We start from the raw sequence: 21,044 nt of genomic DNA on the forward strand, positions 1-21,044 counted from the left end.
TGTATTCTGAAATTTGCCTTGTACACTAGTTAAGATTTACACTCTCAAAGTGCAGTAAAGCTTGCATTTTACTATTTCTATTAGTAGCTTGAGTAAATTAGAAGCTTTGTGGGTGACATTTGTATTGCTTCTGCTTCCACTAGGTAAAGTTCTGTAGATGAAACTGATTTAATACAAGATGTTCCTTTTATGAACTGTCACCATTTCCAGCCAGAGTTTCCCCAACCCTTGACAGTCTGCTATTGCTGTTAGGCTGACAGATAGTTTATTGCCTATAAAAATATTCTAAGCACTTACTGTCAGAACCATTATAGTTACTATTCCTTTCACTTAAAGAGGACCCATAAATGTCTGAAATGGCTATCAGCTCAACCCTCTTTATAGCCTCCATTCATCAGTGTAAAGTAGGTTAAAAAAAAAAAAAGAAAGATACCATTTGATAGTCACATGATTCATTTTTAATGTTACCCCCTGTCCTGGTATCCCCTCCTCCTACCTCAATATATCCAAAATATGAAAACAGTAACTTGATGTGGTATTTACTGTTTACCTGCAGGGGCCTATCTCTCTCCAGGATTTCATTACCCAGTTTACGGGAAGATGTCAGGGAGAGAAGAGGCGGAGAAAGTCAATACCAGCCCAAGCATCAACGCGAAATCAACCACTGAGTCCAAAGCACTGGATTTGCTCCAGCAGCATGCCAACCAGTATCGCAGCAAGTCCCCTGTTGTAAGGCTTCATCTGTTGTTACCAAGGAGCAGTACTTTTGGGGAGGGGTAAAGAACATAATTTTAAGAAGCACACAGTCGGACGTCAGGCTTTGAATGCATGATGCTTCTTTAGAGTATTGCTTAAAATAAAACCAATTTAAAGTCACAATGCTTCTGTGGCAAATTGGAAGTGACACATATAACAGGGTTCTGTGCTCAGGGTCTTTCTGGCTTAAATGAATGGACTTGTATAGAAACCAAGATTCAGAGGTACCTCCTGGTGCACACTTTATTGCAGTTAATAATTACAGTTAATAATTAATATTGCAGTTAATAATTATTTAATAATAATTATAATATTATAATGAAAAGCTGGGCTGTGGGATCTCATAATATCACCTTGCTGTATTTACCATGAAGCTGTATCTTCCAAATAGCTCATTACAAGCTCCCGTTTCTGAAGATTTCCATGTTAGCACAAACACTGCTATGTCACTTTCAGAGAAATTGGTGCTGGTTTTAACTGTGAGCAAGTCACTGACTGATTCTATTTTTGAAAGGGCTTTCTAGCTATTCAGGCAGGCTTGATCCCCTGAGTGCTTTAAAGAGGGCTGAGGATTCATTTACATCAGCTCTCAGCAGCTTAAATAGGTTGTTCAGGCACTGTCAAGTCAGCCAAGCATAAGGGTGCCCAAAACTAGAGGTCAGCATGGTGGAAGTCTTCATGCTGCAGTGTGTTGCTTCAAAATTTCTGCTCATGGAAAATCTTCCATTAGTCAGAGACACAAGCTTTAGATTAGAATCAAATGCAAATAATCTGTTATATAAACTTCTTCATCAGAAAAAAAAAAAGCTTCATCATTTGAATGTCATTGCCACATAATATTGGCGAGTGTGTTTTTGTTGAGATTTTCTCCTTTTTAAAGAAAAAGTTTTATACCAGTTTACTTTCACCTTTTATTGCCAGCCCGTGGAAAAATCAGCAGCTGAGCGTGAACGGGAAGCAGAAAGGGAAAGAGACCGTCATTCTCCTTTTAGCCAGCGACATCTCCATACACACCATCACACACATGTTGGAATGGGTTACCCACTTATACCTGGACAGTATGACCCATTTCAAGGTGAGCAGAAGGTTTCCAGTGATGGCATTAGCTCGCCATGTAAAGTTGTTACCTTGACATTGCAAGTCATACCTACATGAAGCATTTTGAATCCCCTTATTAAATCAGAAATGCTTTACCTTTAGGAAGAAGGTTTTGAAACTCACAGTGAGGACTAACAGCAAATAGATAACTTCATTCAGAAATACTGGGTTTTGTTAGCAAAGCTGGGTTTTAGAACATTATTGAAGATGTACCAGTTAGGCTGTCATTCACATGAATGTTTTGATACCTACTGCAAACTGACATTAACTGGCTGAAAGGCAGTGAAAAACAAACCAAACAACCTTTTTTTTTTTGTATAATTAGAGTTGCGTAAGCAATGGAAGAAATATAGCAAAGACAAAAGCGTTTTATAATGAACATATTTTATGTACAAGGCATTGGAGTCACAAGGGTTTGTGCTTGTTATAATTTGCGCGTCTAAAAGAGAACTCTTTGTATTTTGGCAAATGCAGTGCACAAAGTTGCAGTCAGGGAAAAGCAGCACAGTAAGACATGATTCATTCTCCCTAGGTTTTGTACCAGTCTTTGACTGTTTTTCACTAAGCCTGGATTCTAGCTAAATTAAAAGGAGGTTTCCTCCCATGCAGCAAAGTACGTGCTATCACAATTGCTGGCTAAAATGACATTAATTCATTATGTGCACTTGGTGCCTCAGCAGCTATTTTTCCTGTGTAAAAGTCTTGAAATTTCTCAGTTTGATTCAGTGATTCCGTATGCCTATGGGATGCATTATGCTTGTTCAGCGGGAAAACTGTAAAAATGATAAGTTATTATGAAAGTATTGTATTCTGAGCAGCTGGCATGTCGTTTCTGTAATTCACTGTGACTTTTGATTCTTGTTCCTGGTACCTATTACTTCTGCTGAGCTTCCTATTTAGGAATTCATACAAACCGTTTAGCAGCATGCAGTGCAGTACTTGGAAAGGAATACAATCAGTAGGAATGCTGTATTTTCTTGTAAAATATCTATCAAGGACAATTCGGTATAGTATAAGAAGGCATGTTGATCATACTGGTTAGATTTCCTTAATACTGTTGCCCAAAACATTTGCCATTTGTGTAGTGTTAACACACACACACACACACACACACACACACACACATTTTGAATGGTGTCTTTTTGTTTGTTTGCCTTGGAGATGCTTTCTACCATTTCTCACAAAAATGCATTAAATCCAGAAGTACATCAACATTCCTTCTTTCTTCTTCCCTCAGGATTGACCTCTGCTGCCCTTGTTGCCACTCAGCAGGTGGCTGCGCAGGCATCTGCAACTGGTATGTTTCCTGCACAAAGAAGGTAAATAGCCAGTAAATCTTAAGTTACTTTTTTTTTTAACATAGAGAGGAGAAAGCAAATAATAAATTTTACAACCTCTGATGGTCTAAAGTTCCTTGTGTGACATAGTTTTTAAGGAGGAGGAGGGACTTGGCTGGGACTTTGGGATAATCATAGTTTTATTCTGTTTAAGGTGACATTTTGTCATGCTGCGTCTTCTAATTTTAACATAGATCATGAACAGGGAGCAAGCAGTCTGCCTTCTGAGATTTTCCATAGACTATAAGTGTTGGTATTATTAAGATAAAGTAAGTGATTGTGAAATTATAAGTTGTTTTTTTGTTTGTTCGTTGTATCTTTTTTAAAGGGGTTTAAATTTAGTATTCAATCAGATCCATTGTAGTAGATCCAGGAAAACTTACGAGTTTATCTAATCTGCAAGTCTGCCTGGTTTGCTGATTTTATTTTCAGAGAGGTTTGCCTGGGAATCCATTAGAGGTTACATCACTTTAAAGTTACATACCAGTACTGTACTCTTGCCTCTCAGGTATTTACTAGGTTTTCAGTAGAAGTTACTCTCCAGCTGTTACCCTTATCCTTCAAGAGGAAAGAGACTCTTGTATATAATAATGATCCCATTTCAACTGAAAATCCCAAAGAACCCTTAACAGTAGGGTCTTTCTCATCACTGCCATGTTAAGTCTTGGAGTTTGACGTATTAGGTAGTGCTATAAAGTTCTGTGGTTATGGATGTCCTTCTGAAAGCTGACTCTGAAAACAAGTGGCCATGTAAGGCTCTCACCTGGAATTATTTGAATGAGAAGGGTTTCTACTTCTGAGGGAGTTGATGCATGCTAGGGTTTCAGAGCCCAGGAGATCGATCTCGGCACATGTTACTCACGAGTATGTTGTTTCTGGCAGGGGCGGGAAGAGGACGTGGCTTAGATGTCTTTCCTGCTTGGGTTTGAGAGCACTGTGCAGGTTTCATTTCACAGCGTTTGCCCGAGGTGCAGAAAACATTAGGAAAAGAGGACACCGCATACTAAAACATTCTTCTTTCTCTTTTCAGAGAATGATGAGTTTGGAGATGTACATTGTCATGTGACTGGATCACATGAGGAAGCGCTTTATTACAGACATCAGTTCCATGGTGTTAATTTGAAATGCCTTAATGGCAGGCAAAAACCAGTCATTTCATTTTTGTAAATTGCAGATTTTATCACAGAGTAACAAATGTTGCTGTAATTAGACTTCTGTTTTTATATATATATATATGCGTATATATATATACATATATATATAAAAATATATATATATTCTTTACTTTTTTTGTATCAATAACCAGGCTCTCACACAGGGTCTGCTGCTAAGTTGCAAACCACATAGTAAAAGGAGAAATGTATTTGTCATGTTTAGAAAGTGTTAACCACAAAAGGTTGTTTGTTTCTTTTCTCTTCTTTCTTATTTTCTTTTCTTTCATATTGTAAATAAATAATGTTATGTATCAGTGTGCCTGAACCTTGCGTACCCTTCTGATATTTCCCACAAGCTCTCAGAGAGGCTAACTGTGATGACACTTTGGTACAATGTAGATGTCTATTTGGTGGCTCCTATTAAGATGCATCAGTGTAAAATGTTACTGTATTCACTGTTTCATTGTAATTGTGTATTGTGAAAAATATACCTTTGGAAGGCATGGGGATCTTAGTACCACAAAAACTGTGTTGTACATAATGTAAAATTTTTAAATGGAAAATAATGAGCATCTGTGAATAATGAAATGTCTTTTTTGATAATCTTGAATGGCAGATAACCAATAGCCTGCATAACAGAAGACATCTGTGATTGTTCTATTACTTGAATAGTCCTGCAGTCTTTTTTTTAATGTTTACAATTATCCAGTTTTAGAAGAGAGACTTTAATGCCATTGCCTGGTTACTTGTTTTATGCTGTAATCTAGTTTATTTTATGTAAAATGTATATTGAATGCTTTCATTTTTATACCTGCCTTAAATAATTTGGCAATCAGAATAAAGAAAAAAAGTTGTTTTTGTACTTTCTTGGTGTCTATGGGCCACTTTGAAAGATGTGTCGTAGGTGTAGATAGCAGAGCCTGAAGCTGCTGCTCCACTGCTGGTCTGTGTCTCAGAAGTGCTCCCTGGGGCTCAGTTACCAGTGTGCCCCTGCAGAGATCCTCTGCCTGCCCTGCTGGGCCCGCAGTGCTGTCCTCTCCCAGGGGCTATGCGGGACCCGAGCCAGGTGATAGCACTGGACCTCTTTCTATTGACCCCAGTAGGCTTGGAAAAGGCCCATAGTAGCCTCGGGTGGTATTAGAGGTACTCCAAAAGGCATTAGAGATTTGCCTTTTTTAGCACAGCTCTGTGTACTATAAATTTCAGGTGATTTTTTTTTTTGGTTATGTCTGTATTGCACCCCCCCAAAATGAATAGATGCACAAAAACTGAGGACATATAGAGTAAAAGAAAAAGGCCATTGCTGTGCTTAACCATTGGTACTTGTATTACCACAAAATAAATATTTTTTTGTGGCTATACCACCTGGTTTGTTTAATTGCACTAAACACAGTACACAGTAATATGAAAACACTAATTATGACTTGAAAAAAGTCAGATTTACTGGTCAGGTTTTTGAGGCTTTAACTTCTATCCTTTCCTGCGTATCCCAGTTATATTAGTAGTCAAAACTGTTTTTTAAAGTTTTACTGTTTTGTTTTTTTTGGCAGGGTGAATTATTAGAAGTTAGAGCTTGTTTATGAAGTCGGTTCCATTTCTCCTGCCTTGTGAATACTTAATGCAGAAGGATGAATTAAAGATTCCCAGCAGACAAGCACACTTGGACTTTTTATATTACTATGATGAATCTGCCATTCATATTGGTATAATTGTTTTATTTTTATAGGCATAAAATAAGTTCCCATAGTGACTAGTAATAAGGTTTATTGATTTTTACTACACATTATTCATCTGTGGCTTACTCCTATCATCTTGTTCTGAACACGTTCAGAAGTTTCACAGTGGTGACATACTACAAATTAGCTTCATCAAAAATGGGAAGGAAGAGGTGTTTTTTTTTTTGTGGATGGGGATATTGTGAATGCAGAACTCCTGAAAAATAAGTGCCTTATTACTTCTATATTAAAAGCTTAGATGGTTTTTGTATTGAAATGTACCATTGATTTCTTTTCAGTCTAGACCATTAATGCTTCTGCAGCAAAACAGATCTTATAAATTCACACTATTGGTGATTTTGATTTAGTGTGGTTTAATATAGTGTTGTAAGTAACTGGAATGAATTACTCTGATTGATATGGGGTAAGCAGCAGTTAAAATTATAATTAATGTTATAACTTTATTATATCCTTGAAATTTGTAAGAGAGGCTAACAGGCATTGCCATTTATTTTCTTCCTCCACTTAAGGTTATTCTTTTCCTTCTATCTTCATAACTTTCCTTTTAATTTAGCACTTGCCATGCTGACCTCCTTAAAGGCTGTGCAGCTGGCTCAATAACTCCCCAAAGCCAAAAGATATCCATCTACGTGTCCAAGTTTGACATGTAGCTGCTGTAATCATTTCATCCTTGTGTATCCAAAGGATGAGCAAACTGAAGCAGCAGTATGAGGAGGACAATTTACAAACCTGGGAACTTAGGGCCACAGAAGCTGGTCACTGGAAGGGGGCAGCTGAAGCAGCATGGTACAGACGTATCTGTGCTGTTGTTTTCCACAGGCAGGGCTTGTGCTCCTTGTGACCTCCAGCTAACACCCTTACCACTCTGCTCTGCTAGCAGCTGCAGTCAGTGACCCTGTTCTATTTTTCATTCGGGTGTTCCAGCTGTCTCGTAGAGGTGAATGAGGGCTTTAGTATTACAGTGACTTCTGTGAGTTTCTAACCTGTCCATGGCATGCAGCTAGAGGAATGAAAGGTCTGTCAGTGGGAGCCCATCACATCAACCCAAAACCCCAGCCAGGGAGTTATTGCCTGTGGTGCTTGCACTGGGAAGAAAACAGATGTGAATGGAGAGGGCGTGGTTGGTTGGTTGGTTGGTTTGTTTGATTAACTTGCAGGTCTAGAGGCTCAAATAAGACAGGGGTCTAACTGACTGAGTTGGATGACTAGCAGGGCTAGACTGGAACTGTTGAAAGTGCGGCCCAGGAGAAACATTTTTCCAGTTTCATATTTTTAGATTCCCTGGTCATTTTAGTGAACACCTAAGAACTCATAGAGCTAATTCTGTGCCATCTCATCCCATCCCTTGCTTCTGAAGGGTGTGTTGGTTGGATGTAATCATTGGGTCATTAAGTCTCTGACAGTTGCTGGCAGTGCATGTGCTTTCAGAAGATGTAAGATGAGAGAGTCCATTAATGCATTCTAAAATACACCAGGTATCACTGATAGCACAAAAAACACCATAAACAACACTATGGTGCCCTTATGCAGCTCTCCACCCTGGCTGTTGTCAGGGAAGGAGTGGAAGAGTTGTGCAAGGAATCTAGTGCTTATTTCCTTCTGGCATCATGGTCTTGCCACTCTTATCACAACTGACAGATGTACCATCCTCATCATAAAAGAAAATCTCATTCTAATATTTGCTTTCCATACTCTCTCACTCCTCTTTCTCTCCACATCTTTCTCCATCTCTCCCCTTTAGCTTACTTGGCCACTTAATAAGCCCTCTAGCTTACTTCCATTTGATACCATCAAAACTTACTCATTCTATCTGTACAGCTAAAATCCTTCTGCATACATTTGTGATCTCAGCTCTTGATTAGTTCCCGATCTTTTCTTTTATCACGTTCCCTTCTTTGACCTGTGGTGTTTTTTTTTTCTTGTCTTATGCTGTGTTAATGTATCCTGTCTCTCTTCAGCATAAAGTGTTTGGGACACAGAACATGTCTCACTTGAAATTCCCACAGCGTAGGTCATATTTATAGTTCTTTCAGAGTAATAGCAATGGATGCTTCTAACATCACGTAGATGATAGTGCAAGATGTCATGAGTAGTTAGAGCAGACCATTACTAACAAGGAGCTTAAGATAACTGACAAAAGACTTCATGGTTTTGAAAGCTATGTTGAAACCATTACTGCCTCGAAAACTGGGAGTGATATCAAGCCTATACAGGAAGTCTAAAGCTGTACTTCCTTGAATCAGAGAGAACTGGAAGTATATAGTCATCACTTAATGAGCCAGCTTTGCTCTGCTTTAGAAAAAGAGATGTTTTCTTCATTTGTTTCAGTCTTAACTTTTACCTAGCTTTCTGTATTAAATACTCTACAGCATTACCATGAACTACAGTTTTCCTTAATGTAGGTTTTTAATTAGGCTATTGTCTAAGCTCAGATAGCCAGATAGTCTTTCTTTTTTTTTTTTTTTTTTGTGAGTAAGTCCTACTTGTTACTTTTACTTAGAAATATGTGATGGTTTCATTCAAGTGCACATTTGACTTTTGGTAGCAGAATAAGCTATCCACTTCAGTTTAATGTGGAAAAACCCTAGGTCTTGATTTGTACTGTTTTCATTATGCTCTTTATCCCTTTCTTTAGAGCATAAGCTTTAAAAGATACTCTCTTTTTTACAGAAAGTGGAAAACAAAAGAAGTCTAATAACTTGTAAGTGCGTTTCAGCTCATATTCAGGATGTCTTTACTTAGCCAGTGAACATTCTGCTTTACCAGAGAGCATGGAAAGTCCTTTCTGGCATATCCACTGTTTACTAGCTGAAGCAGTTTCATTTTGAGGAATGGGAAAGCTTTTCAAAGACACTATTTTTTCACTTTTTTAACCATTTCTGTAAGGAATTTTAATGCCTATAGAATACCATTTAAATCCTCACGGTGTCTGTTAGTAATTTTAAGCAGCACATGCTAAATAGCACTCTCAACCTCAGTAGTAACTCTGAAACTTCTTGTCTAGGCTGATAAATTAGCAAACTTAGGATTTTGCAAAGGTAATTATTACTTGCTGCCTGACAATATTTATCAAGTAGAAAACTTGTTATTCTCCACCATAATATAGAAAAATGCTCTGGGGACTTTGAAAGCATATGTTGTTATAGACAAATGAACTGCTATAAAACAAAGCCAGTACCTGTAGTAATGTTTCGGTAGCTTTGTAGTAGTTTTAGTAGCGTTGTGAAGTAATTTGGGGTGGTATAATGGTGTATGTTAGTTACATGATTTCTGTTGTTTGAGTTTGCTGATGGTAGAACAGTGCTTATTTATAGCTTTCAGCATAATACTTCAGGATTTCTTTATGAAGCTGAATGGTACAGCAGTGCCTGATGAAAAAAAAAAAAAAAAACTGAATCAGGAAGCAAAGGTTCTCTGAAAGCTCCTTTAAACCCTAAACACAAGAGACTAATTTTAAGGTATACATCTTGACAGGTAAACGGTTGCAGTTCCTGGCTGAGGAGGGTGTGATGAGACCAGGATGGCCCCAGGGGAACCCCTGCTGCTGGCCATACCCTGGCAGTGGTGAACAAGGACGTGTAGTTTCTGTTGGACTTGGTTTGGGGCTGTTTCTAATAGAAGGATATGCAGGAAATGTGCTTCAGTCAGACCCTCGTTAATATTTTCTTAATTAGTCAAAAGAAAGTTGAAAGAGGAATTTTGCGTGTGTGTTTCAAGTCAGACTCTTACAGAACAGTGTAAATGAGGTGGGATAAAAAGCCCCAGAGTTTTCTGATTGAAGAACTTCTTACGTAGTTAGGCTGCCATGAAAAAAATGTTCCTCTTTTTCTTTGCATTTTTTCCTATTTTCTTGGTTGTATAAACTTGAGTCCACAAGACACTAGAAAAAACTTGAGGGGAGAGGGGAAAGGTAGCTTCCTTGTCAGAACCAGTTTCTCCTTGATAAGTCTCTATTCAGTGCTGCTGGTTGCTTCAAAAACCTGACTACTTTCTTCCTTTGGGTCTCTTGTGTTCCCCAGGAGATAGTGGGAAGAAGCAGATCAAGGGCTAGATGGACTGCAGGAAGGGCTGACGGGTCTGCTATTCCATTGCTTATGCATGCCAGAGCAAGGCTTTTTTAATGGCCTTTTCTTCGCACCTTTCCCCACCTCCATCTCCACATCAGTTTAAGTGCTCACAGAGATGAGCCTGATCAAGCCACTGATTTTTAAGCAGAGCTCCATACAGAAAAGGTCATTGAAATGTCAATGATACAATATGTCTCCCCATGCCATGTTTTGAAACATAACAATTTAGTACCAGGCTTTGCCTCAAGCGTCTGCTGAGCCCTTTCATGATCATTCTGCTTTCAAATAATCTGGCTTCCTTTAATAGAGGATTTGCCAAATGCTCAGCCTCTGTAGCTGTCTTGTGATTTCATTGGATTCAGATGGCCAGTTTCCATTTTACATGCTGTGGTGGTTTAACACCAATGGACAGCTCAGTACCAACACACCACTCTCTCATTCCGCCTCCTCAGAAGGGGTGTTGGAGGAAATTTGATGGAAAAAGGTTCGTAGGTTGAGATAAGGACAGAAAGATCACTCCCAAGTTACCATCACGGGCAAAACAGACTCAGCATAAGGAAGATTAATGTCATCTACCACCAACTAATAACAGACTAATGCAAGGAGGACTAAAACTAAAAAAACCTTCCCATGATTCACCCTCTTCCACCTCCTCTCCCCAAGCAGTGCGGGAGAACAAGGAATGGGGGCTGCGGTCAGTCCCTGACGCTTTGTCTCCGCCGCTCCCTCATGGTCACTCTCTGCCCCTGCTCCATGTGGGGTCCCTCCCACGGGATGCCGTCCTTCCCGAACTGAGCCTGCGGGGGCTGCCCACAGGCAGCAGCTCTTCAAGAACTGCTCCCACATGGCTCCGTACCACGGGGTCCATCCATCCCCCAGGAGCAAACTGCTCCAGCATGGGTCCCCCACAGCTGGGCGGCAGCTCCCCCCAGACCCCCTTCTCCTGCGTGGGCTCCTCTCCACGGGCTGCAGCTCCGGCCCGGGGTCTGCTCTTGTGGGGGCTCTCCATGGGCCGCAGCCTCCTCCAGGCCACACCCACCTGCTCCAGCGAGGGCTCCTCCACGGGGGGCTGCAGCATGGAGATCTGCTCCATGTGGGACCCATGGGCTGCAGGGGGACAGCCTGCTCCACCAGGGGCCTCTCCACAGTATGCCGCAGGGGAACGGCTGCTCCCTGCCTCCAGCAGGATGTACCAAAATTCAGTATAGTTAAAGAAGAGCAGCGTGCATGTCAGTGTATGGGGCTGGTAGATCATTCAACATATGTACCTATATATACTATATATCTCTCTCTCTCAGGAGAGAATGACTAAAACTGGCCCTGATGTGGAGGCAGGACAGGATTGACATAAAAGTGACCCAACTGAAAACTGCTGAGTCTGCCCTAAAGACTCCCATGCTAAACTTTGTACTGGAACAGGGATTTGGATAGTCACAAGTCCAGCAGGGTCACCCAAGCAGCACAAGGAACAGTGAGTGGCATTGCACAAGTCACTGAGCAAGCACAGGTGAGCATCAAGCATGTAGAGAGCAAATGCTGATACCAGGGGCTGCAATGCCTCCTAGTAAAGCGTTGGCACTGGACAGACAGGTCTTGTTTATGTAGCTAATGTGGATCAAGGACCCTCAGAGCCAATCTGACTGTTGTGAAGTGCTCAGGCACCCACTGCAGGCTCGTATTTTGCTGGCTCTTGAGCTGCCATCTCAGTACACTTTGTTTTCTTCAGTGGTACAGGTCTGCAGCATCAAGAGACATGGTATTTGTTATCTCAGGAGTGGTGAGGGTTATTAAGTCCAAACAATGTACAGAAAATGAGACAAGATAAAGCATGAGGTAACCTCAGAGCTCAAGCTTGGCCATGACAACTTTGTCTGTAGAAGACACTACAACTGTCATGTTACAAACAGGCAACTCCCCTCTCTCAGAGTCCTGTTCTCTGTGTTTTCTTGTTAAGTAGATCCAATTCTTATATTTTAGGGGGACCCATGAAATGGCAGTGTTAGATTACTAGCCACCAGTACAAAGGACCTATATTTTTCCTCATTAATTGGCTGATACACGTTTGAAAATCCATCCAGAGTATTTTTCTCTGTAACAAGTATATTTCCATAATGAGACATGATAGTTTTGTTCTTACTAGATGCTTTTGTTTTGGCTGCTATATTTTTGGACAATTAGCACTTCAGCATGCAGCATTAAAAGAGGCCTCAGCTGAATCTTCAAAATTAGTATTAGATTTCATACTATTTGTCATAATATTTGACAAAGCCAGGCTCTTTTTAGTGGTGCCCAGTGGCAAGACAAGGGGCAATGAACAAAAACTGAAGCACAGGAGGAAACACTCCTTTGGTGTATGGGTGACTGAGTACAGGTTGCCTAAGGAGGCTGTGGATAGACCCCAGTTGGAGATACTCCAAAGCTGCTGGCTGTATTCCTGGGAAAGCAGCTCTAAGTGTCCCTGCCTGAGCCGGGGAGTTGGACCAGATGCCTCCAGAGGTCCCTGCCAACCTCAGCACTTCTTGTGATATTGTGATTAAGTGCCAAGTATTTTTAGTAATGTTTTGTTTTGTTTTGAGATCTTGTTCATGTGAAAAGGAGAAAAAAGTTTCAAGGTGTTCAACTTCCACAATTTTCCCCCTATTTCTTTAAAAAGACAAAATGCATTCACAGGCCATTCAGATTCTTGGCAGCATCTGGTACCAGACACAAAGGAAAAGAAATTTCAGACCAGGTCACTGGTTTCAAAGAGATATCTATCAATAATGCAGTTACCCCTCTAACTTGTACTAAAGCTTATTTGACTAGTGTATAATGATCAGTAGAATGAGAATTGAAAATCTCTGTATGTGACATCTGTAAAGCAAACACATGACGCTGGTTTCAGGAGAAGGTCTATCATGGCATTTATGGCAGTGAGGGACCTCTTCACCATACCCCTTTCACACACCCACACCCCTTTTTTAAACTATGTGTTTGCCACTGGCTCAGCTGTTGTATTTAGTCCCTAAGATAGCATCAAGGTCCAATGCTGTACTTGAATCAACAGCTGAATTACCCCTATCTTCTAACACCATCAAAAGTAAATTGCTAACTAATCACCAAGGAAAAGAGACTTGAAGGAGAATGAGTAGTTCTATGAGAATTGCAGCTAGTAAAGACAAGATTTCAATGGCTTTCTTGCCTGTTTGGACTCTCAGATGTTCAATAAGGTGTGAACTTCATATTTTTTTTTACTAATTGAGGCCACTAACAGGCTGCCTCTCCTTTGCCTGCTTGCCAGTACTTGTGAAGCTATAGGGTGTTTTTGGAGCATGCATCTGTAGCTTAACTACAACAGGCTTGATTGATGTGTGCAAGGGAAAGGTGTGACCACAGGAGCTGTAAATGAGAGTTGTGCGAGGCTCTCGTCTTTGTAGCCTGGTTGTGTGTCCTGAGCAACCAAAACCTAATCTTAAAGGTGGCATTGGGCTAGCCACATCTTCTCCCTTCACAATGCAGGGGTGTGTTCAGGGCCTCACTTGGGCCCTGTCTGTGAAACTGCACCGTGCTCTGCACCACAGGCAGAATGCAGGACATTTCCAGGGATCACAGCTGCTGTAAGGAGAAGTAGCTGGTTTACTGCTTGTTCCTTTTAAGGGTAAAGCCATGAATAACACGGGAAACTGAAATAAGTGTAGGTCATGGCTCTTGACTCCTAGATTCATCAGTAATCGCAAGAACGTATAATTCTGAATTAATCCATTGTAGAGTTATTTATATATTTAGCTGTAGGTTTTACATGTACCAATTACATACACACAAGCAACAGAGGAGTATGGATTAAGGAAAGCTGTGGCCACAGTCTTTTTTTAATGCTTTTGGGTGTTAACAAATAACAATGAATTTTTCTACTGTTTAATAACAAGCTAGTTAAGATTCAAAAAAAAAAAAAGTTATTTTTGAAAGTTCTGGGTAGTAACAACATAATGGTTTCATTATCTAAAGTTCAGTCGCAACAAGGACAAAAAATCTCTCTTGTGTGTGCTGAAGAGCTTTTCAGTTCTGAAAAAAAAAATCAATACCATATTCACACTAATGTTTGCTTGCATAAAATATTGACTATGGTCACACTGGCAGTTTTACATAAAGACTTAAAAGCAATCTTGATTGTCTGAAAGGTTCTAATTGTTTTTCCCCCTTCCTGAAAGAGTAATGAAAGGACAACTAAAAAGCAGAACTATATAGTTATTTTATAACTGGCACTAACAAATTTCACCAATTACATAGTCCATTCTGTAAGCAATGAATGTGTGGCTCCCAATTAATCTAGTGTACCTCCAGGCAAGGTCTAAATCAGCTGGATACAGCTATAGCAATTTGCACACAGCTAAAAGCAAATTGGAAAATAAGTGTTCCACGCTCCTGCCTATCTTTCCGAGCCAAATACACAATCAGTATTCTGGCAGCAGCACTCTGTCATGTTATTTGCAGCTATCAGTTTTAATTATAACAATTATTGATTAGTTGGGAAAGTGAATAATCTAATGTTCAAATGAGGTTGGCGCGGCTTCTGGGGATCTTTATTTCCTGTGCGTGTCCGTTTAGAGTTAGGAAGTATCAAGCAAAGATACCTGCAGCACACTGCTAAGCTTAGCTAACTGTAATTGAAGTCGCAGCAGTGATTTGTTGTTGTTGTTGTTGTTGTTGTTTACAACAAACATCCATTGTTAGGATTCACTGGTCTGCTGTGCAAAAAATGTTGATGTGAATTGAATTAGGGCACGAGAAGGGTCAGTTCAGGACTGTAGGCCAACAATTCCAGATGTGGGCATCTAAAATCAGGCACCTAATTTCTTTCTTAACCACCCAAATGAATGAGCTGTTTTGCACAGGAAGGGAGGATTCTCCTGTTGACCAATGACAGCAGCAATTTTGCTAACCTATTTACTTTTGGACACAAGCTGTTTCTTCTTGTAAAACAATGCTTCTCTTGGAAGAGAGAAGAAAGGAACTAATCCCACCCTCGCTGCACTGACAAGAGTTTTATGTGTTTTAGCTAAATAAATAGTGTGGGGAGGAGCACTGGACTGGAGCAGGGCTGCAGCCACAAAGGCTGAAAACAAACTTTCTAAATCCAAGTGTTTGGCGCAGGCTCATCCAGACAGCTAACCAAACGCCTGCATTGCTGAAGACACATGGTCTGCACCTGAAGCTGTATGCTGAGCAGTTGGCTGGGCAGGCAGGAGGAGGCTTTCTCCCACGCCTCCCTCTCCTCCGGAGCTGTAACCTGTAGCTCAGAGCTGCCGAGGGCAGGTGCGTTGGACTAGAAGACATCTCCAGTGGATCAGGAGCCAGAGAATGTGCTAACAGCAGCAGACATTGGAACAAATGAAACAAAGCAAAAAATAGCAAAGGCAGAAGAATGAATCGTGAATGTGCTGAGCATGGGAATGGCCAGGTCTGGTAACAAAACAGCTCCCTGAGAAAAGAGCACAGCAGAACCCTTGGATAAGCACGCATACACGTGTGTCTCCCAGTGACGTGGTCACCTTCAGCATGTACACACGTGGTGGGTTTTGTGTCTCCTGCTCTGTGTTTTGTCTTTCTGAGCTCTTTTGTTCTGTGTCAGGATTTAGTATTCCCACTGAAAGTATTTTACCCTGCCCTCCAAATATTCCAGCATGGTCTACTCAATCCTGTACAGACATGCTTAAAGACGGAGCTCTGACCCAGTCAATTTCCTTCTTCCTTTCTTTCTTTTTGGTTGTGTTGAGGACAAAAACCAAATGGATAGCAGCTTCCTGCTTAATACTATTTTCCACAATAGCACTGTTGTACTAGAGAACCATGAAAAGTTATGGATTGCAGTCCTTTAATCTGACATACAAAAGTGTGATTCATAGTTTGTTAGGCCATGAATTGAACATCTCACAGCTTCTCTATTATTTAAAATGTAGTATTAATATTAAAATTGCTCTGCCTGTCCATAACTTTGGGACAAGAAACGTTCCTCAAAGGACCCCACTCCATCTGCAATAAGTGCTTTTCACTTCAGATTAATACATTTTCATTTGCCCTGTCATCCCATGCAGGCAGAGTGGGCCTCAAGCCACATGGGGTCAAGTAGGAGTCCAATTAGGCAAAGCTATTTTTAAGTTCTGGAGGGCATGGGGTCAGCACACTGGAGAGATTTAAGCACCTAAAGATGTAGATAGGTAGATATATATTTCCACAAGTGCTATCACAGTGAAATCAAGGGGAGTTAGGCATCTGGCAACTATCTAGCAAAGCACATTTTGAGATTCCCTTGAAGAGCTTTCTAGGCACCTGAATGCTCTTGAAAATCCAGCTGCTTCCACAGCAGAAAGGTCCACACAACACAGTTGCCTCACTTTCCCTCTTCTGGCACCTCAGGTCTGCCAAGATGTAGCTCCAGGGCTAAGATGCAAAGCTCAGAGTTGCAGCAGCTTTCAGGCGCGTGCTGTGCAGGAGGACAGCCAGGAGGCCACCCTGGGACACGAAGGTGCTGGGGAGCCGGTCGGGAGGCAGAAGGACAACATCCCCAGGCACACGTCCACGCTGAGCAATGCTGGGTGGCCCTGCGGCCAGGGAACCTGCTTGCTCGGTGCTCTTTGCAGTACTCGGGGTGAAGGAAGGTCAAAGAGGAGGTCAAGGAACATGGGGCCAAACATCTGGCTAGCTTGGTCATCACTGGTGGCCACAAGCAAATGCCTGGGAAAGCACACGAAGAGGATACTCACCCATGCCAACACTCTCCTGCTTTCTGGCAGTTTTCATCCAGGGTATTTTCCGACCCTCTTGTGTTTTTTCTATGTAGTAATGTACAAACATTTTTCAACTGCTTGTTCACTCCCCTCTTGAATGCAATATAAACTTCTTGTGTTCACAGTGTCCCTTGCCATGGATTTTCCCATGTGTGCTGTCCATTGCATGAAGACCATCTGTGAGCTCTGACTGCAATGCCTGTTACCTTTATTTGATTGACCTGGATTCCTGTACTGGAAGTAACAAAACCAATTTCAGTTCTAATCATCTTCCTCCTATACCTCTTGTGATTTTATAGACTTTAATATATTCTCCCTTAAGTGATCTTTTTTTTCCCCTCACTGAAGATTTCCAGACTAATCTTTTTTTTTTCTTCATTTCTTTTCTTCTTTTTTTTTTTTTCCCTGCTATATGGAGACTATCAATCATTCTTGCCATCCTTCCCTGAACCTCTTTTTTTATTTCTAATGTAATTGTTAAGCTGTGGAGACACATATCCATCTTCATGTTGTGAGAACTCCCCTTTTATTCATACCTTTAGCTTCCTGGGTTTTAGCCAATTTTTTCCCTATGCGCACTTCTATGCTGGTGAGTTTCTTTCAAAGCCATCATGTGTCATAGTTTTGTCTGGGACAGAGTTAATTTTCTATGTAGAGGTTCACACAATGCTGTGTTTTGGAGTTGTGATGAAAACAGTGGTGACAGCACACGGATGTGTCATTTGTTGCAGAGCAGTGCTCACACAGAGCCAAGGACATTTCAGCTTCTGGTACTGCCCTGCCAGCAGGAGGCTGGGGGTGCACCAGGAGCTGGGAGGGGACACAGCCAGGACAGCTGGCCCAGGCTGGCCAAAAGGATGTCCCATACTGTGTGGTGTCATGGTCAGCAATATAATCTGGGGTAAAGAAGGAGGAAAGGGAGATGTTCGGAGTGATGGCGTTTGTCTGCCGGAGGAACCACTATGCATGCTGAGCCCTGCTTTCCTGGGAGTGGCTGAACACCTGCCTGCCAATGGGAAGCAGTGAATGAATTCCTCATTTTGCTTTTCTTGTGTGCACAGCTTTTGCTTTCCCAAGTGGGCTGTCTCTATCTCAACCCATGAGCTCTCTCAGTTTTACCTTCCTGATTCTCTCCCCCATCTACCTGGGGAGAGTGGGTGAGCAGCTGGGTGGTGCTGAGCTGCCTGCCAGGTTAAAATACAGCAGTCCTTTATGGAGCCCAACGTACATCATGAAGGGTTCGAGATGATGACAGATTTGATTGGAGTGTGGAGATATTATAGCTGTTTAGCTGCTAATTGGCTGGCTCCCGTGCTTGCCATGGGGCTTGCTTGCCTTACTTTATGTTAGAGTCCAGTGCTTGTTAGTGGCTGCTTCTGCTTCTGCCATTTGCTCTACTCCTTAGCATCTTGCTTTGTTGTGCCTGGCAACATTTTGTTATCAGCTGTGACCATTCTCTGGGGCTGTCAGATGGCCAGATCGTTGCTGCTGTTCTTGTTTTTGTTCTCATTGCTGCTGTACTAGACAGGCTGGAGCTCCAGACTAAACTCAAGTCAGAGGGACTGTGAGCTGTGGGTGAGTCCACATGAGAGCATGTACACCCCAAAGTGTCTGCGGCCATGGAGAAGTCCATGCTGTGTAGCAGGTACACCTTGCAGTGTCCATGGATAAGGACATGCCAGAACACCTTGAAGTGTCTGGCTGTGGATAAGACCATGACACAGCAGGTGTCTGAGGCCAGTGAAAAGGGCTGTGCCAGAGCATGGACACCTCAAAGTGACTGTGGCCCATTACTAACTCCACACCAGAGCAGGTAGACCCCAAGGCATTAGAAGCCATGGATAAGTCCACAACACAGTAGGTAGACTTCTGAAGGGACTGTGGCTCGTGAATGAGGCCATTCCAGAGCAGGTACACCTCTAAGGGACTGTGGCCAGTGGACAAGCCCAGGCTGGAGCAGGGGCAAGGGGATGAGTTCACTGCAATGCTAAACCCTATGGCCTGGTCCAAAAGGACAAGGGGTGGAGATTGTGATGGATATGCCTTCAAACTGTTGTAACCCTTGATCACAGGATTCCTATAGCAGGAAGCACTTGAATCAAGAGAGGATGAGCCTCACAAGAAGCAGTGCAAGTACAGCAGTGACCCGACCTGAGCTGGCTTTGGCGTCCAATAACTCCACACAACACACCGCCTCTCCTGTCCTGAGCGACCACCGTAACAGATAGAAGCTAAGTCATGGACTAAAAGAAATCAGTGGACTTTTTATGGACATTTTATGGACATTTCATATGGGTAGTCCATAGACTAAGAAAATTATATCTGTTTATTAATTGAAAGGTGGTGATTAATGAGTATGTATTGGAAAGTACGGGACCTGAGCATGACATAAATGGTATGGAACAAGGGGTGGATATTGTCATGGTTTTGGCTGGGATAGAGTTCATTTTCTTTGTAGAGGCTCACACAATGCTGTGTTTTGGATTTACGGTGAAAATAGTGGTGATAACACACCGATGTTTTTAGTCGTTGCAGAGCAGCACTTACACAGAGCCAAGCCAAGGACGTTTCAGTTTCTGGTGCTGCCCTGCCAGCGAGGAGGCTGGGGGTGCACCAGGAACTGGGAGGGGACACAGCCAGGACAGCTGGCACAGGCTCACCAAGGGGATATTCCATACCATATACCGTCATGCTCAGCAATAAAAGCTGGGGTAAAGAAGGAGGAAAGGGGAAACGTTCAGAATGACGGCATTTGTCTGCCCGAGGAACCATTACGCGTGCTGAGCCCTGCTTTCCTGGGAGTGGCTGAACGCCTGCCTGCTGATGGGAAGCAGTGAATGAATTCCTTGTTTTGCTTTTCTTGCGTGCGCGCCTTTTGCTTTACCTAGTAAACTGTCTTTATCTCAACCCCTGAGTTCTTGCGCTTTTACCTTTCTGATTCTTTCCCTCATTCTACTTGTGTAGAATGAGCTGCTGGGGTACTTAGCTGCCTGCTGAGTTTAACTACAGCATCATGAAAGACTCTGCCAAGAAGCTCTTGGAAAACCAACTAGACAATATTACTTGGGTGATCTGGTTGAATCATCCTTTACCATATGCCTGTTGATCCCCCAAAAGGCTCTTAAGAGGCTTGTAAGGCAGGACATCCCCTGACAGAAATTCCAAGTCTGGAAGTACCTTCTGTGTTTGCATACAGCAGGAAAAAGCAGTAAAGTTGCTAAGTGATGGGTATTTGGACATTTTAATCGAGCACTACGAAATGTCATGATTTTGTATAGACTCAGAATTGAGCAGATGAGCCATGATTGTCTTAGGACACTCTGGAGCCCAACGAAGGTCAGAAACAGGTACCCACAGCTGTATTTTATTAAACCCACCTCCTTGTTTTGCTCTTAGAATCACAGAACACCCAGCTTGATGCAGGGTTAGATGAGGTTGCTCAGGGCTGTGTCCAGTTGGGTTTTAAATATATTCAAGGGTGAAAATCCCACACCTCTCCAGGCTTCTCTTCCAGTGTCTCACCACCTTCATGGTGAAAATTGTTTTTATTTTACCTAGTTGAAGTTTCCCACGTTCCAGCTTGTGTTTGTTATTTCTTCTCACACTCCTGTCGAGCTTTGGGACTGGCTCCACTTTCCCTATATCCTCCCATTAAGTAGTTGTAGACAGCAGTCAGGTCTCCCTTCAGCCTTCTGTTCTGAAAGTTGAACTAAGCCAGTGCCTTTTAGTCAAAAAGAGGTTGTACATTGGTTTGACAGCAGCAGCAGCATTTTTCAAATCTTGTCCTTACAAATGAATATTTGGGGCCATTGTATTACAAATGAATACAAGGGCCAGGATACACGTGCTATTCACATGGAGTTGGAAGAAATTTTTAGCAAGTTTTTTTAATTAGGTTTCTCAAGAGCAGGTGATTAGATCTAAAGAATCAGCCAGTGTCTAACAATTCCTTAAGAACTGTTTGACTGATGTTGTATTTACAGCACACGCTGGGGTAGACAGTGTGTGTGCTAGGAAGTTCATTCCAAAAGAGTACTGGCCCCCAAGGGGACCGTTAAAAGTCAGCAGAAATTGAAGCAATTCAGCATTCATCAGCTTGGACTGAAGTGATTTCAGTACTATGATCCATCAG

At 41.9% G+C, this 21,044-nt stretch overlaps 1 protein-coding gene across 3 annotated transcripts in view; it reads left to right on the top strand.

Annotated features, from left to right (window-relative positions):
• The window catches only part of ZNF608 (zinc finger protein 608), a 98,508-nt gene extending 79,108 nt beyond the window's left edge, over nucleotides 1-19,400 (top strand). For 2 of the 3 annotated variants that reach the window (XM_040541147.1, XM_040541149.1), the window contains exons 6-9: nucleotides 557-729; nucleotides 1,678-1,831; nucleotides 3,092-3,173; nucleotides 4,222-19,400. In XM_040541147.1, the coding sequence (XP_040397081.1) occupies nucleotides 557-729; nucleotides 1,678-1,831; nucleotides 3,092-3,173; nucleotides 4,222-4,228 (416 nt within the window). In that variant the 3' untranslated portion in view covers nucleotides 4,229-19,400. Of the gene's footprint in view, nucleotides 1-556; nucleotides 730-1,677; nucleotides 1,832-3,091; nucleotides 3,178-4,221 lie in introns of those variants that run through there. The other variant, XM_040541148.1, reaches the window with a different exon arrangement.
• Nucleotides 19,401-21,044: the final 1,644 nt, after the last annotated feature.

The sequence above is a fragment of the Cygnus olor genome, chromosome Z, assembly GCF_009769625.2.
Source record: "Cygnus olor isolate bCygOlo1 chromosome Z, bCygOlo1.pri.v2, whole genome shotgun sequence".
Lineage (NCBI taxonomy): Eukaryota > Metazoa > Chordata > Aves > Anseriformes > Anatidae > Cygnus > Cygnus olor.